This window comes from Echinops telfairi, unplaced genomic scaffold, assembly GCF_000313985.2.
Source record: "Echinops telfairi isolate 266 unplaced genomic scaffold, ASM31398v2 ScPeMD7_7461;HRSCAF=8499, whole genome shotgun sequence".
Classification (NCBI taxonomy): Eukaryota; Metazoa; Chordata; class Mammalia; order Afrosoricida; family Tenrecidae; genus Echinops; species Echinops telfairi.
In genome coordinates this window covers 1,149,514-1,163,948 of record NW_022111361.1, presented here as the reverse complement: position 1 = coordinate 1,163,948, position 14,435 = coordinate 1,149,514, and the positions used below count along the sequence as shown (strand labels likewise).

Below are 14,435 nucleotides of genomic sequence, written 5' to 3'. Positions count from 1 at the left end.
AACACTTTTTAGTCTTCTGGTGTTTTCCCTGAAAATGGCATTCCAAAAATTAAAAACTGTCCCCTTCTCTTTTCAACTGGCATTTATAGATTTTTGTTTTTTCCCCCGCCCCAAAACTGTTGCATTTGGCAGGTAGGGCTATTTAGAGCCTGTCAAAATAGTCAGCATTCCTGCTATCATCAGACATCTTAATGTTCGTCCCGGGGTTCTTTTTATAAGATACATGTTATCACTGGATTTCTTTTGAGAGTCTTTAACCTGACTTCCACGTAGGTGCCAGGCACAGTGGGAATTTGAAACGTTTTTAAATGAAGTTTTCTAGTTCAAATCACCTCTAGAAGCAGCGTTAGAACAGAAAACTGCAGAGAGGGGGGGAATTTCCTGGGATCATTAGCATTTACAGGGGTCATCAGATGTGGTTTTAGAAGAGAGGGGCTCACCTTTTCTTGAGTCTTTTAAGCAAACCATCAGAGGGAATTTGGAGTGCCAATGAATGAGGCCATCCAGGTGTTTGCGTTGCCAAAACAGAAAGAGCAGTTTGGGCCCAACTTTTGCTCACTCCCCATCTGACTGGACACCGGATTAGAGATGCCTGGGGCATGCAATTTGCAGTCTAAAGATCGTTCTGGGCTCTTGTGCTAAACTGGGGGGGGGGGGGGGGCGCGAGGGCGGGGGGACCCATAGGCAGGGTGGTTGAGAGCCTTGCAGTCTCAGGTCTGACTCGCCCTTGACTGGCTGGGAGGGGTGACGGTGGAGAGCTGTGCCTGCCTCCTCAAACCAGGGGCAGCAAGAACAGCTGCTGGTTGTTGAGGGTGGCCTGGCTGCTTGGTGGCACAGCCTCTCAGGCAGGTCTCTCACCACCTCTCTCCTGACCCCTGGCTGGATTGGCAGGGCAGCCAAATGAGGGGGTCAGAGGAAGAGAAAGAACCAATGTAATTGCAGTGAGTGGATATTTCTGCAGACATGAAGGGATGGTGCTGTCTCAAAAGGTCACCTCCCTTATCTCCCTCCATATTTGTATATCATTCTCAGTGGGCAAAATTACCCAGGCAGGAAAGATTCTGTTGAAATGAAAGGCCAATGTCATTAAAAAAGTTAATTAAAAGAAAACTGAACAGTGTGTGTGAAAGGTGCACGAAGTGGGCTGGCCTTCGGGTACTCTGGGGTCAATCAGGCACACCTTGGACCCGCCCCCTCCGATCTTAAGCAGAGCCGCGCGCGTGCCAAGGAAGGTGAAGCAGCACAGCCTGTCAGACCCGATCCTTCGGAATCTCCTGTGGATGTGGGAGAGTCGATTGACGATAGATTTGCTAGTCCCTATTACTTTCCCACTTGAAGGAAAGGCTTAAGGGAAGAGAAACGAAGGGGCCTGGGCGGGAAGGGGGCGCTGGTTTCAGCTGGGAGCGCTAATGAAACGGGGAGTCAATGAGGCAGAGAGGAGGGGGGCGCCGTTCCAGATGGCAGAAGCTGCAGCTGCCGCCAAGAAAGAAGGGCTTTCTCTCATTCCCTGGATGGGTAAGCTGACAGGGGTCAGCATCAGAGGGTCTGGAAAAGGGCAAAAAGATGTAGATGGACACCGGGCACGCGCGGGCAGGACGGACTGGAGACACGGGAGGGAATCCCAACCCTTTCACAATGTGCTGGTCCTCCGGTTGGTCATACCTTCCCTCGGTCCAATTCTCCAGCCACGTGTCTGAGGCTGATAAGAGAGCTCTCCAGCCCGGGAGATAACTGTGTGTGGACTTTTGTCCCTGCCTTCCCGGCTGCCTGCCTTTATCTTGTTTCCCCATGCTGACTCCAGAGACTGTCACACCCCCGGGCTTCAGACAGGTGTCCAGTAAGTGACAGATACCTTCCGGATCAGATCGTATTTCCATCATTGTGACTCCTACCATTTTTTCTGCTGCTAAGCAAATCATCAAAATGATAGCTAGGCTTTTATGGGGCCTAACAAGGGAACAGACTTCTAAGGAAATATTTACAATCACCCTTTAAACTAATAGCCATAAGAGTATTCTGATGTGAACCCCCTTGAGAGAGTTTTAGCAAAATCTGGAAGTTAATTAGATAAGCCTTGCTAATGGACTATCCACTCCATTGACTGTATCTTCATGTATTAGATCGACGAGACAGTGACGGAGGTGGCAGTATACAGCTTTATTTTGCATTCACCGCTATCAGGGGACTCTCTTGTTTACAGCCAAATGTTCTAACAGAAGAATGGGCAAGTATTGAGCTTGTCTATGCCATCCTTGGACAATCATAACATCCTAAGCCCAGGGCAAGTCATTCAGCACAGTGCCCTCTTTTTTCCCTTTTACCCCATCTTTTGTAATCACCAGCCATTTGCCACCGACATTATTAGGATTGTTGGCATGCCTCTCCGATGTCATAGTATGGTTGATTATCAGAACAACTACAACAAAAAATGTTCTTAGAAGTATGCATGTAAACAAGAAGTGGCCTGTCTTTTCAGCCCTGTCTATTACACCAGCATCTTTAGGTGGCAAATATACAAAGAGAATGGTGGGCAATCCAGGAATGTTCAGATTGGAAACCACATTCATTATTCTGTGTAGGATATGTTTCAAGAAATACCCAGACCTAAAGTAGGTAGTCACTCTGGTTAGGGGAAATACCTTTTTGGTGTCTGTGTGTCTTTCTGGATATGAAATACCTGTGACGGCAGAATCTGCCCACACGCTTCCCTTTGATGCAATCATGAACGTGGCACTACGTTTTGTTTTTTGTTTTTTTAGGGCATCCCAGATACTTTAATCAACTTTCCACTGGACTGGATATGGTTGGATTAGCAGCCGACTGGCTGACATCAACAGCAAACACTAACATGTAAGTAACTAAATGTGTTTTTGTGTGGTCCAGGATAAGGGTCACTGTTGTCCCGTGGTCTTTACTCTAACTCCCGTATTAAAGTCTCATTTTTAAGTAGCCCCTAAAATAGTAATGTGCGCCTCAGGATATGAGCATTCGTGCCTAGCTTAATGGAAAATAGCCTTGACATAGCTTTCATGCAATCAATTCTATACAAAAATTTTAAAGCACAAAAGGGATTTGGGGGGCTTTGTATTTATGATTATGTATAACGTGAAAAAGAAATGGGACCAGATGTTGGCTTTCAGATGGCCCTACTCTGTGGCGTTCGCTATTTGTGCAGCATGATCAACCACCCCTGTGCATTATGCCAATAATTTAAGAAGCTCTTGACAGTAAAGAGAGAAAATCAAGCGACCTTTCTGGAAGCCATCATCTTCCTCTCTGCAGAACGTAACAATCAAAACGTTTGGCAACGTGCTGCTCAAAAGGGGAGAGAGTTTGGTAGATATTTTAAGCGGTGAATGATTTCTTTGATTTACAGCCATAAAATGTGGCCGTTACTACATTTCAGGTTCACCTATGAAATTGCTCCGGTATTTGTGCTTTTGGAATACGTCACGCTAAAGAAAATGAGAGAGATCATTGGCTGGCCTGGGGGTTCTGGCGACGGGATATTTTCTCCTGGTATATAATTATTTTCACCTTTATTTGTGTTTTTTTTCCTTCTGGTATGCAATGCCTTAGCAAGCACCTAGGAAAGGTCAAAAACTGGGTGGTTACTTCTGTTCGGGTGAAATGGGTTGTGTATGAATCAAAAGAATGAGTGTGATTAAGTGCATATGACCACTGGACTCACCTGCCAGCCACCAGCCTCCATCCTTTCGCTGCAGTGATTGATGTTGGCAAAGAGTGCTGTCAGAAGTGACACTTACCTCTGCCTGGCCTTCTGCTGTGATTCTGTATGCAGGCTGTGGGCATCCTGTGGAGCAGAGTCCCAGTAGGGGGTGGGGGGGATTCACTCTCGATGCTCCTCCCAGGATGAGCGAAAGGAAAGGGGTGTTGTCAATTAAGGAAGCATCCTCTGAGGGTGCAGAGCCAGCAGGTGGATCTAGCAGAGCACATGTACCACCTACCTCTTTTATGTAACCAGAAAGCAGCAGCCTGACCCTGATTTCAAAGGTGGGGGTTGGGAGGTTGGGGGCAGGGGGAGAGCAGGGAGTGCGTGGGGAGGCAATTTCTTAGAGCTGCAAGAGAAGGCCATGATTTCTTCAGAAGTTATCTCATGCCTTCTCTTCTTGACCACACAGTGTAGTCGTTTCCACCCTGCCTTTCATACCAGACATTGCTCCATGATTTACATTGCTTCCAGTCAAGATCAACCAGCACAAAAAGCCTTGTTCCTTGGGTCGGGCCCCAGATTTGTGTATGACCTTGGTTTGATGCAGAGAGGAAACGGAAGTTAGGAAGGCAACGGGAAGAGCAAGCACTGACCCCAGGCCAGGTACCCTAGTCTGCAGACTAAGCTGTTACAAGTGGAAGCTGGCCAACAGCGGGGGAGGGGCTCAGGTCACTGAAACTGACCCCGTTGGATAGACCAGAGCTGCACCTGCCATCACGCCAGGCTTGCTGCTGTTAGTTGCTGCCAGGTCAATTTCAATTCACAGACGGCCCCCCCTCCCCCCCACACACACACCTCTTTCAGAGTTCCACGGTGGTCCATCGAGTTCTCAAGAGTGTGACTTTCAGAAGGCGATAGTCTGGCCTTTCTCCCACGGCACTTCTAGATGGGTTAGACCCTCAAATCTTTCTATTAATAGTTTCCACTTAGCCAAGATGGGACCCATATGAATCATGCAGATTCACGATGGTTTGGGAGCCACCGGAAAAGACCATTGACAACCTGTTTTCATTGTGCTTTCTATAAGCATCGCAGAGAAGAGAGGGATCATAGGACCAGACATGCTGATGGATGCTTTTTAGGTCATCCCAGGCTTATGCTTGAGAAAGAGGTGTTAAGATTTAAGGGCAAGGAAGAAGGACATCAGCCATCTTACGTTTTCTGAGATGTTCAAGTCCCATTCCCCGAAACTAAATGCGAGGAGCTAAGTCTGGGCCTGGTTTGCTTTCCGCTCCCATCTCCGAGATGACCGTCTGCAACTGAGAGACCAGAGCACTCCTCACTGAGCAGCAAGTCGTGAAGGACTTGGGGGCAGAGCTGGGCTTAGTCGCAAACCTTTGCCCACCTTACAGGCTTTCCACATGTTCCACAACTTGCTTTTGCATCCTTCTTCTGGAAGATTCCAGGGAAATGAGCATGCAGAGCACATGCTGTGTTAAATAAAGCAGTAACCAGAGGCTCTATCCAGAGGCTCCGAAACCTCTTCCTGTCTTCCCTCAGGAGAGGATGGCTCACCTGCAGAAAAAACAGTGAGAAGGCAGGGCTGGAAGCCTCTGGGCCAGCGGTTCTCAACTTGTGGGTCTCAACCCCTTTGGGGGTTGAATGACCCTATCACAGGGGCCGCCCAATTCATAACAGTAGCAAAATGACAGTGATGAAGTAGCAATGAAAATGATTTTATGGTTGGGGGGTCAGCACAGCATGAGGAACTGTATGAAAGGGTGACAGCATTAGGAAGGTTGAGAACCACTGCTGTAGGCTAAATGCACAGGCAGTGTGAATTCTCTGTCTGCATCCTCCCTTCTGCCCTCCCCTCCCCTGTCTTAAAAAGAACAGCTAGAGCTTTGGTTCTCAACCAGGGGCAATTTGGTCTCTAGGGACAATTGTGCAACGTCTGGACATTTGTGACTGTCCAGACTTGGGGGTGGGGGATGTTCTGGTACCTAGTGAGTAGAGGCCAAAGGTTGCTGGTAAATATCCTCTCATGGGCAGCCCCCCACAACTAAGAATTTTCAGCCCTACATGTTAACGTGTGGGAGAAAGATGAGGCTTTCTACTTTCTTACTCTCAGAAACCTGCTAGGGCCATGCTACCTGACCTATAAGATCTCTGGAGTAGGAACCAGCCCCATAGCAGAGAGAGGTGAATGGTGCCAGGATTAGCCACGAACTGCAGTGGAAGTTCTTTTTAAAGCTGGCCCTTCCTGGCACAGCTTTTAGCCAGGGTGTCTGCTCAGAGCAGGCCTGACCTGAATTCTCTGTGCCCTGTGTCCCTGGGGTCCAGAGGAGATAGGAATTGCCCTCCTTCTAACTGATGACAGAGCGCAGGATCTAGGTGATTACTGCTCTGGGCCAGGCAGACTAATGAGACAAAGGTCAAGGCTCTCTGCGTGGTCCACTTATCTTGGCCCAGAGAACCCTTCCGCTGACAGCCGCCAGAGTGGCAGGAAGTTCAGAGCACCTACCTCATGGTGGAAGCTGCGGGAGTCCCCTTTGGGTGGGAGGGTGGGGGGAACCTTGGCCCTGCTTCCAGGTGCCTGCCTTTCACATCAGCATCCTCATTTGCATTCACAACCACCTGCCTTGCTCCTGGATAACAAACCCTGGGGCTTCCCAGCAACCCTGGGGAACACTCACTTTTACTTATCAAGTGCAGCCCAGCAGACTGTTTTAGGCTGACCGAGAAAAAGTCATTCGATCTGGGCTTAATGTACCCTCAATTGTGTGTTTTCCACCAATTACAAGATAAGGTTTTTTTAACTGTCACAGTGATAGTTCAGTGATGTCTTCTAGAGGGAAGACTAGTCTTGGGGAATTAATGGATGCATGAGATGAGTAGGGTGTGGGTGTTTATCCTGCATATTCTATAAGCTTGCTGATTAGCAGCCCGCACCATTAATAGCAACCGAATCTTCTCAATCTGAGTGCAAAGCATTTCCTGAGCTGCAATGAAAAGAACTGAAAGTCTCAAGAAATGGTATTTTCATAGGCCTCGTGCATAATGGGGAGAATCCAGGGCTTTCTACTCTCATAAAGAGTCTCAGAAACTCACAGGGGCAGTTCTAGCCTGTCCTGTAGGGTCACTATGAGGGTCCTGTAGGGTCACTATGAGTCGACATCGACTTGATGGCAGTGAGTGACTGAGTGAGTGCATTTTGAGAAGTAGCCCTGATGGCCTAGGGTCACCTCAAAGTCAGCAGTTCAAAGTCACTAGCTGCTCCATGGGAGAAAGATGAGGCTTTCTGCTCCCATAAAGCATATAGTCTTAGGAGCCCAAAGGGGCAGTGTTGCTCTGTCTTATAGACAGGGACACTATGAGCTGGAGTCATCTCAATGGCAATTGGTTTGAGTTTTTGCTTGGCTGCATGATGAAGCAGCCCTGGTGATGCTACAGGACTGCTAACCACAAGGTCATTGGCTCAAACCCACCAGCTGCTCAGGAGGAAAAGATGAGCTTATCTGCACCCATGACGATTTGTTGACTTTGGAAACACTACAGACCAGCTTTATTCTATCCCATAGGCAAGAGATGAGTCAGAATCGCCTAGGTGGGAGGGGGTCTGGTTTGCAGCATCATGACCACCCTCACACGCTGGGGAAGAAGCGAACTTTTCTTTGTTCTTGCAAGCCTCCTCGCATGGAGTAGAATCTACTCTAGGTTTTCTTGGTGAAAGAGTGGAGCTATGAAGGGGAGCACGATGTGTGCTGTGGTTGGGCCCATATGGCTTCTTTGGACTTGCGTCACCATGAGCCAGAATTGACTTGAGGGCAGTGAATGTTTTGGAGAGCTCGCTTAGCTCTTGCCTTTGAGGCCACGAAGGACAGGGAGGCGCAGGGACAGGGGCGTGGCTTGCATGTGGAGTGCAGCGCAGAACAGGCTGAGTAACCGCATTGCTGTGCTCCCTAGGTGGCGCCATCTCGAACATGTACGCCATGCTGGTCGCTCGCTTCAAGATGTTCCCAGAAGTCAAGGAGAAAGGAATGGCCGCTGTTCCCAGGCTCATTGCCTTCACATCTGAACACGTATGTGTTTCCGCCTTTCCCAAATCCAAGACTGTATTCTGTAAACTCCACGGGCTGTCTTGCTAGATCCACACTGGGAGAGCGTGAAAGGGGAGCACAGTTGAGCGAGATGAAGGGGTGCCTCTGTATCTGGTTGAAATCTAGGAAGACACCGATAAAGCAGATTTTTTTCCCCCCAATAAGTACAACACTTACACATCACTTGTCTGAAGTAATGGGTGTTGGGGAGAGAGGTGGGAAGCAAGATTAATGAGAATTAATATAATAATACTTACTAATCAAAGATTGTTGAAACACTTGTGAAACTTTCCACCTCAGACTGGTAAGTAACCACTAATCAAGAAGTAACCATTGATAAGGAAGTCCCCTTTTGGGGCAAGCTACCTGTCTTAGGGTTTACTAGAGAAACAAATTCATAGACACTCAAGTGTATAAGAATAAGCTTTGTATACAGGAGCAATTGAATATTGAGGAACCATCCCAGACCAGTCCAGATCAAGTCCATAAGTCTGCTATTAGCCCATATGTCCAATACCAGTCTATAAATTCCTCTTCAGACTCATGAAGCAATGACACTGAATGCAGGAAAATCACAAGCCAATGGGTGCAAAGTCTTGTGGATCCAGTGGTGGTGTAAGCATCTCAGCACTGACGTGGGTCTCCATGTGGTACCTCCAGGGCTCTAGAATAGTTCCCTGTGTCTTGTCAGCAGGAATATCTCGCAGAGAGTGAGTGTGTGTCCCACCTCCAGCGAGCTATTTATCTCCTAGTGCCTCCATATGAGGTCATCAAGCTGCAACCTGATTGACAGACTAAACTCCATCCCGTCACTCTTAATACTCTCAAGTTGACAACAAATTATGTAATTACCACACTGGCCCTGCCTAGTACTCTCACCATCTTAGAACATCAACTCTCAACTTCTCCAAAGGTATGAACACATGACATGGTTTCTATATTCCTCCCCACCACCCCCAATATGACTTCTTTTCTGAAGTAGGTTTAGAGCTCAGCCACGGTGATCTTATGTTGGACATATTTTCCTTTGGACGTCCATGCTGGTTCCAGAATCTGAAACAAAATTTGGCCTCCAGCAAACTACCTTGTACTCCCTGCCAGGCACCCCTCTGATTTCTACGTGAGCTTCTCAGATTCAACCTGTTGTGATGGACTTAGACTTGCCATCAAAGTCCAGGCTATGTGGTCTGAGGATAATTTTGCTATACCTTCTTTTCTTTCTTTTTTTATACCTTCTTTTCTTGATATTGCAAGCCTAGAGTCAATATCATTATTTCAGAAAGACAGAAAGATGATTCTACTATAAAACAACCATTCCAATAGCCTTCCTCTTTCCTGTATCTCTCTATCAGTGAACATAATTACAGAAGAACATTTAAATTATGGACATGTCCTAAAATATCGCTTGGTTATAACTAGAGGCTTATCATTTTTGACAGGTGGAATATTATTCTAATGTGGAACATTGATTACTTCAAATAGATGTACAATATAAGCACATTGGATTCCCATAGCACTATTGTGGGGCAGGCAGAACAGAGGTGGTTATCAGAAGAAGCTGGGTGCAATGTGCTCACAAACCAAGACATTCGGAAGATCATGGGAAACCAGAAGCAAATTCATTACCGGAGTGTTGATCCAAACTCTTGGTGACTCTTTGGGCGCCAGGGAAGAACTGCTTCATAGTCTAGAGCTGTTTTCTTGACTACAATTTTTATGGAAGCAAATCATGAGGCCTTTCATTCACAGTGCGGCTGGGTGGGCTTGGCTCGACATAGATAGTATGTCATGTCAGAAAACAGCCACCTTGTTCTATAGATGAGGAAACCAAGCCCCAGAGAAGGGAAATGCTTGGACCAAGCCTTCATGGCCAGTCCAGAGCTTGAGCTAGACCCTGTTTCCTGTGTTAGTCTGGGTTGACTAGAGAAGCAAATTCATTGACACTTGTTTATATGTAAGAGAGAACTTTATATCAAAGAGTAATTGTATATTAAGAAAACACCCCAGCTCAAGTCCCTAAGTCTGATATTAGCCCATATGCCCAATACCAGTCTATAAATTCCTCTTCAGACTCTCACAACACATGCAGTGATACTGAAAACAGGAAGATCACAGGCCAGTGGGTGGAAAGCATCCAGTGGTGGTGTAAGCATCTCAGTACTGCCGTGGGTCTCCACGTGACTCCTCCAGCTCCAGGGCTCTGACTCCATCAGCAAAGCTTCATGTGGCTTGTCAACAGGAATGTCAAACTGAGAGAGTATGTGTTCTGCCTCCAGGGAGGAAGACAGGAGTTCCCAGAATCCTCAGGAGAAGGCCATGCCCACACAGAGGCTTCATTGGCTATGACCTGATTGGCAGGCTAGACTCCACCCCTTCCTCAAGTTGACAGGAGATGTTGTAACTGTCACATTTCCCAGCCATCCCAACACTACTGTTCCAACTAGTCTGCTGCTATCATCCCAACACTTCTCTCTAGCTGGCTGGTCTAAGTCACTCGCAGTCCTTCTTAAATCCCATTCGGCATGTTGTCTATTCTAGGGATAATAAAATCTCCTGACCTATTGAATCAGCCAAGTCCATCCTTAGCCTTTCTTCTATTCTGAACACCGAGGTTCTACTTTGGCATGTTCAGAGCTCTAAAGGTGGAAAGCCCATCCACAGACTCGTCCACTCTCTGACAGCCATCCACAGACTGGCACATGCAGGTAGGAAGGTGTCGTCCCTTGTTTTCACTCTCTCTCTCTTGCACATCTGCCTGTCATTTCTTCTGGCCATCCTAAAACTTGACTTATCAGGAGGATGTGCTGCTGAGTTTTTCTTTTCATGCAACTCAACCATTTTCCAAAAGGACCACAGCAGACAAAGGGATTGCTTGAAGGTCATCAGCAGTGGAGAAATCAATGGGCAGAAACAAGAGATGGCATTGAAACTGAAAGTAAAGGCTTCTAAAGGTCTCTCTCTTTTTTTCTTTCAAATAAGTATAGATTCATAGTATCTCAGACTTGAGAGGGGTCTTAAAAAAAATCTATCTGGTTCAATACTTACCCTGTGCTGGAGCCGCATCTGCTTCCTTCGATCTTCAGTGGTGGAAAAGCTTGACAGAAATTAATCTGATGAGTTTTCTTGAGAGTAGGTTTTGAAGGAAGATAAGATCTCAGCTCAAGACTTAGCATCTCCAGCTCTGAATCCCTGGAGTTTAACTCTCCAGTCTTCACATGCCAACCTAACTCACACTGTAGTTCCTTGAGTTGTCCTAGTGTCTCCTCATGCCCCCACTCACTCTGTAGGGAGGTAATTGCCGTCATTGTTTTAGGGAGAAAAAAACCGATTCTGAGATTATAACACTATTTGAGTGTTTCCATTTAAAAGTGAAAATTTTTGGTTGCATAAATATATATGTGTGTAAATACATATTTCAATGAAAAGAATTATACATATGTATATATACGTGTGTGTGTGTGTACAGACCTGACAGTAAATGGAATCCTGGCATGAGCTCAGCTTCCCTCTACGCACTCCATGCCCCAATTTCCAGGAGTCCCCCATGGTGCAGGCAGTCAACACCATCACCTGCTGACCACAAAGTTGGCAGTTGATGCCTACCCAGAGGTTCCGCAGAAGAAAGACTTGGTGGGTCCCTTCTGAACATCCAGACACTGGAGCCCCTGTGGAGTGCAGTTCTACTCTGACCCACGTGGGCGCCAGGCATCGGACTAGATCCCTCAGCAACTGGGGACCCAATCCACCCCTGCCTCTTCTACCTCCTTATCATTTCCTTACCCTTCCATGTAGCAATGTCCTTTACGCAGTCCCACCAAAGCCTGCTCTTGGGAAGGAACCTACAAGCCATGCTGAGGTATAAGTAAAACTGGAGGGTTACCTCCTCCATGGGCATGGCCTTTGTAATAGGAGACCAGAGACTGAGGCAGTGAAGCCCGATACCGGCCGTGGATAAAGCAGCCAGTCTGTCTTTCCTTTCTTCTTTCTCCTCCCCTCCCTCCCGCGGTGCTTCTATGTGCTAGGGTTTGCTTCAGGCACCAGGAACACCTTGGCGAACAGAACACGCCAGGGCCCGCTCTCTAGGAGTATGCTGTACTGAGGAAGGAAAGGGGGCAGCCAGACTTCCCAGTGTGCGCCGAGATCACAATCCTTCTCTGGAGAGTGACTCTCCCTGATCAGCAAGGTCTGGAGAGAGTCTGATTTCTCCAAGTTAGTGGCTGAGCTCACGAGTTCGGAATTACTTAGAAATGATGGCAGTCCCTGCTCTGCCAATGCCCAGGGTGATGGGCTACTTCATTTCTTCCCCATCAGTAAGCCCGGGGTGTCATTTTAGCTCATCTGGCCATTAGGAGGTTAGAGAACACATGTAAATGAGGTGGCACAGAGCTAGCACTGGGTAAACACTCATCAAATGGACCTGACCCTGACTGATATTATTACCAACCACCCTATTGGTTCTCGGTGATGCAATAGTTTGCTTTCAGCGGCAAAGACCGGTGAAAGGTTGGCGATTTGAGCCTACCTAGTGGCTCTACAGACAGCGAACCTGGGGATCTCCTTCTGTGCTTCTGTGAAGATTCAAAACCAAACAAACCCAAACTCACCACCCTGCAGTCAGTTCTGACTCAGATAAGCCTATGGGAGAGGCTAGAACTGTCCCTGTGGGTTTTCAAGACTGTACCTCTTCACGGGAGTAGCCAAGAAAGGCTTCTAGCGAAGTTCTCCTCCGTAGTCCCTGTGGTTATCATGAGCCAGACTAGTTTGGGCTTATTGGTTTCCCCAGTGTCCCCATGAAGAAAGAGGCAAGATGAAGACAGCGGGGGTGGGGGGTGGGGGCTGTGAGTCAGGGAAAGGATGTGTCTGGGATGGTTTTCTGAAGGTGCGTGTGCCCCTGCTCCCAAAGTACCAGAGCAGCCCTCAAGGAGTCACGGCCTTAGGGGAGTTCGGACCCTCACTCATTAGTTGGGCAGTTTGCTTGTATAACTTTAATATTCCCCGGTGTAGTCTGGTGTGAATCAACATTCCTTTTGCTCGACAACTGCAAAATTCTGCAGGGGATAGCCAGGGAGACCTGAGGAAGATATGGGAGAATGATGTGAAGGAGTGAGCACCGGGTGTGGACCCAGGGACCTTGGCATCGCCGTGGTTAAGAGAGTTTGTTTTTTCAGACGTTGGTAGGAAAATGTGGCAGTCTGTTCCTTAGACACCCTAGGGGCAGTTCTGCTCTCTCCTGCAGAGTTGCTACGAGTCAGAATTAACTCAAGGGCAAAAGGACTTAGCGAATGTCCAGGAATCTTAGTATGTTGCATACCTTACCTATACTTCTCATGGCTGACAGAGGGGTTTGTTATGGCAGCTGAGCAAACAGTGGTTCAGAAGAAAATGATGTATCCCAAAAAAGCCAGGTGTCCAACCCAGGTCATTTTGCCCTGTATACCCTCTTTCATTCTTCTGGAAATGGATCTTTGCCACGTGGGTAGGCTAAATACAAGCTCAGTACTGATGTTTGTGTTTGTCACCGGATACCATTGTGGGTCTCATCTCATGCAAAAGGGGACCCTGGGACAGACCATTCCTATGTTTTAACCCATAGTTGGGCACAAGCTCACAGTGGGATGACTTGAAATGCTAGTTACAACTGGGGGAGAATAATAATGTTGCAGCTCAAAGGCCTGTGGCACTCTCATGAACTCTGAATCTCACAGAGTCTCTAAGACCCTGGCGGGGTGGTCCCTTCCATCCAAAGCGGAATAAGTAGGACCCAGGAGGCGGTTTCACCTAGAAGCATCTTCTCTGGAACTCTGAAGTTTGTGGAAAGCCACATGGGCTCTTAGACTATCTGATAGGCAGGCGTCGGGAGCAGGCAACTTGTCTTTTTAATCAGATGTAGCTTTCACCTCCCTGAAATGCTTAGGAGGCACAGCAGGCAAGTCACTAGGAGCGCTTGAAGGAGGGAGTGTGGAGATGTAGCTGCCCTCTCCCTCAGGTGCTTAGGCGAAGAAGGCAAGTCACTAGGAGTGCTTGAATAGGGTGTGGAGGAGGGAGACAAGGGAGTCACTGAGTAGCCAAGATATGGGGAGGATCTACTAGTTGGTGTAAATCAAAGAGGACTTTTACTAAGACTCCAGCAGTTCACACATGCATGAGTTTATTCCAAACAAAATGGGTTTGCGCATGCCTCTGTCATCAATGTGTGGCCCCATGCAAGTTCTCTCAGGTACTTGTGTTAGTCTTATTGAAGAAAAAAAAAAAAAGCTCACTGTTAGCCAGTTGATTCGTACTCATAGTGATCATACGAGTAGAATTGCACGTGTGAGTTGCCCAGACCGAGAATCTTTACTGGCGTGCTCAGCTTCGTCTTTCTCCCCCAGTGATTGGTGGTTTTGAATTGCTGGCCGTGAAGTCAGCAGCCCAACACCAGCAGGACATACAAAACAAGAGTCCAGTCTAAACAGTGACTACCGAGGGGATCTGCTGGACCAGTTATGTCTGAGACAGAGAGCTCAGTGCAGAAGGTTATGGTGGCTGTTTCTAGGGAGGGGCTGCAAAGGGGTGATCTTGATAGATGAGGGGCTGCAAAGGGGTGATCTTGATAGATTTTTCTCAAAGGATGCAGAATTTTTAGACAGGATTCTCTAGAGAAACAAAACCAGGACACTTAT

At 47.5% G+C, this 14,435-nt stretch overlaps 1 protein-coding gene across 1 annotated transcript in view; it reads left to right on the top strand.

Moving 5' to 3' along the window:
* Window positions 1-14,435, top strand: part of GAD2 (glutamate decarboxylase 2) — a 106,587-nt gene that overhangs the window by 4,532 nt on the left and 87,620 nt on the right. Inside the window, exons 5-7 of the mRNA XM_004716101.2 lie at window positions 2,760-2,850; window positions 3,407-3,519; window positions 7,640-7,755. Coding sequence (XP_004716158.1) covers window positions 2,760-2,850; window positions 3,407-3,519; window positions 7,640-7,755 — 320 coding nt within the window. The remainder of the gene's footprint in view (window positions 1-2,759; window positions 2,851-3,406; window positions 3,520-7,639; window positions 7,756-14,435) is intronic.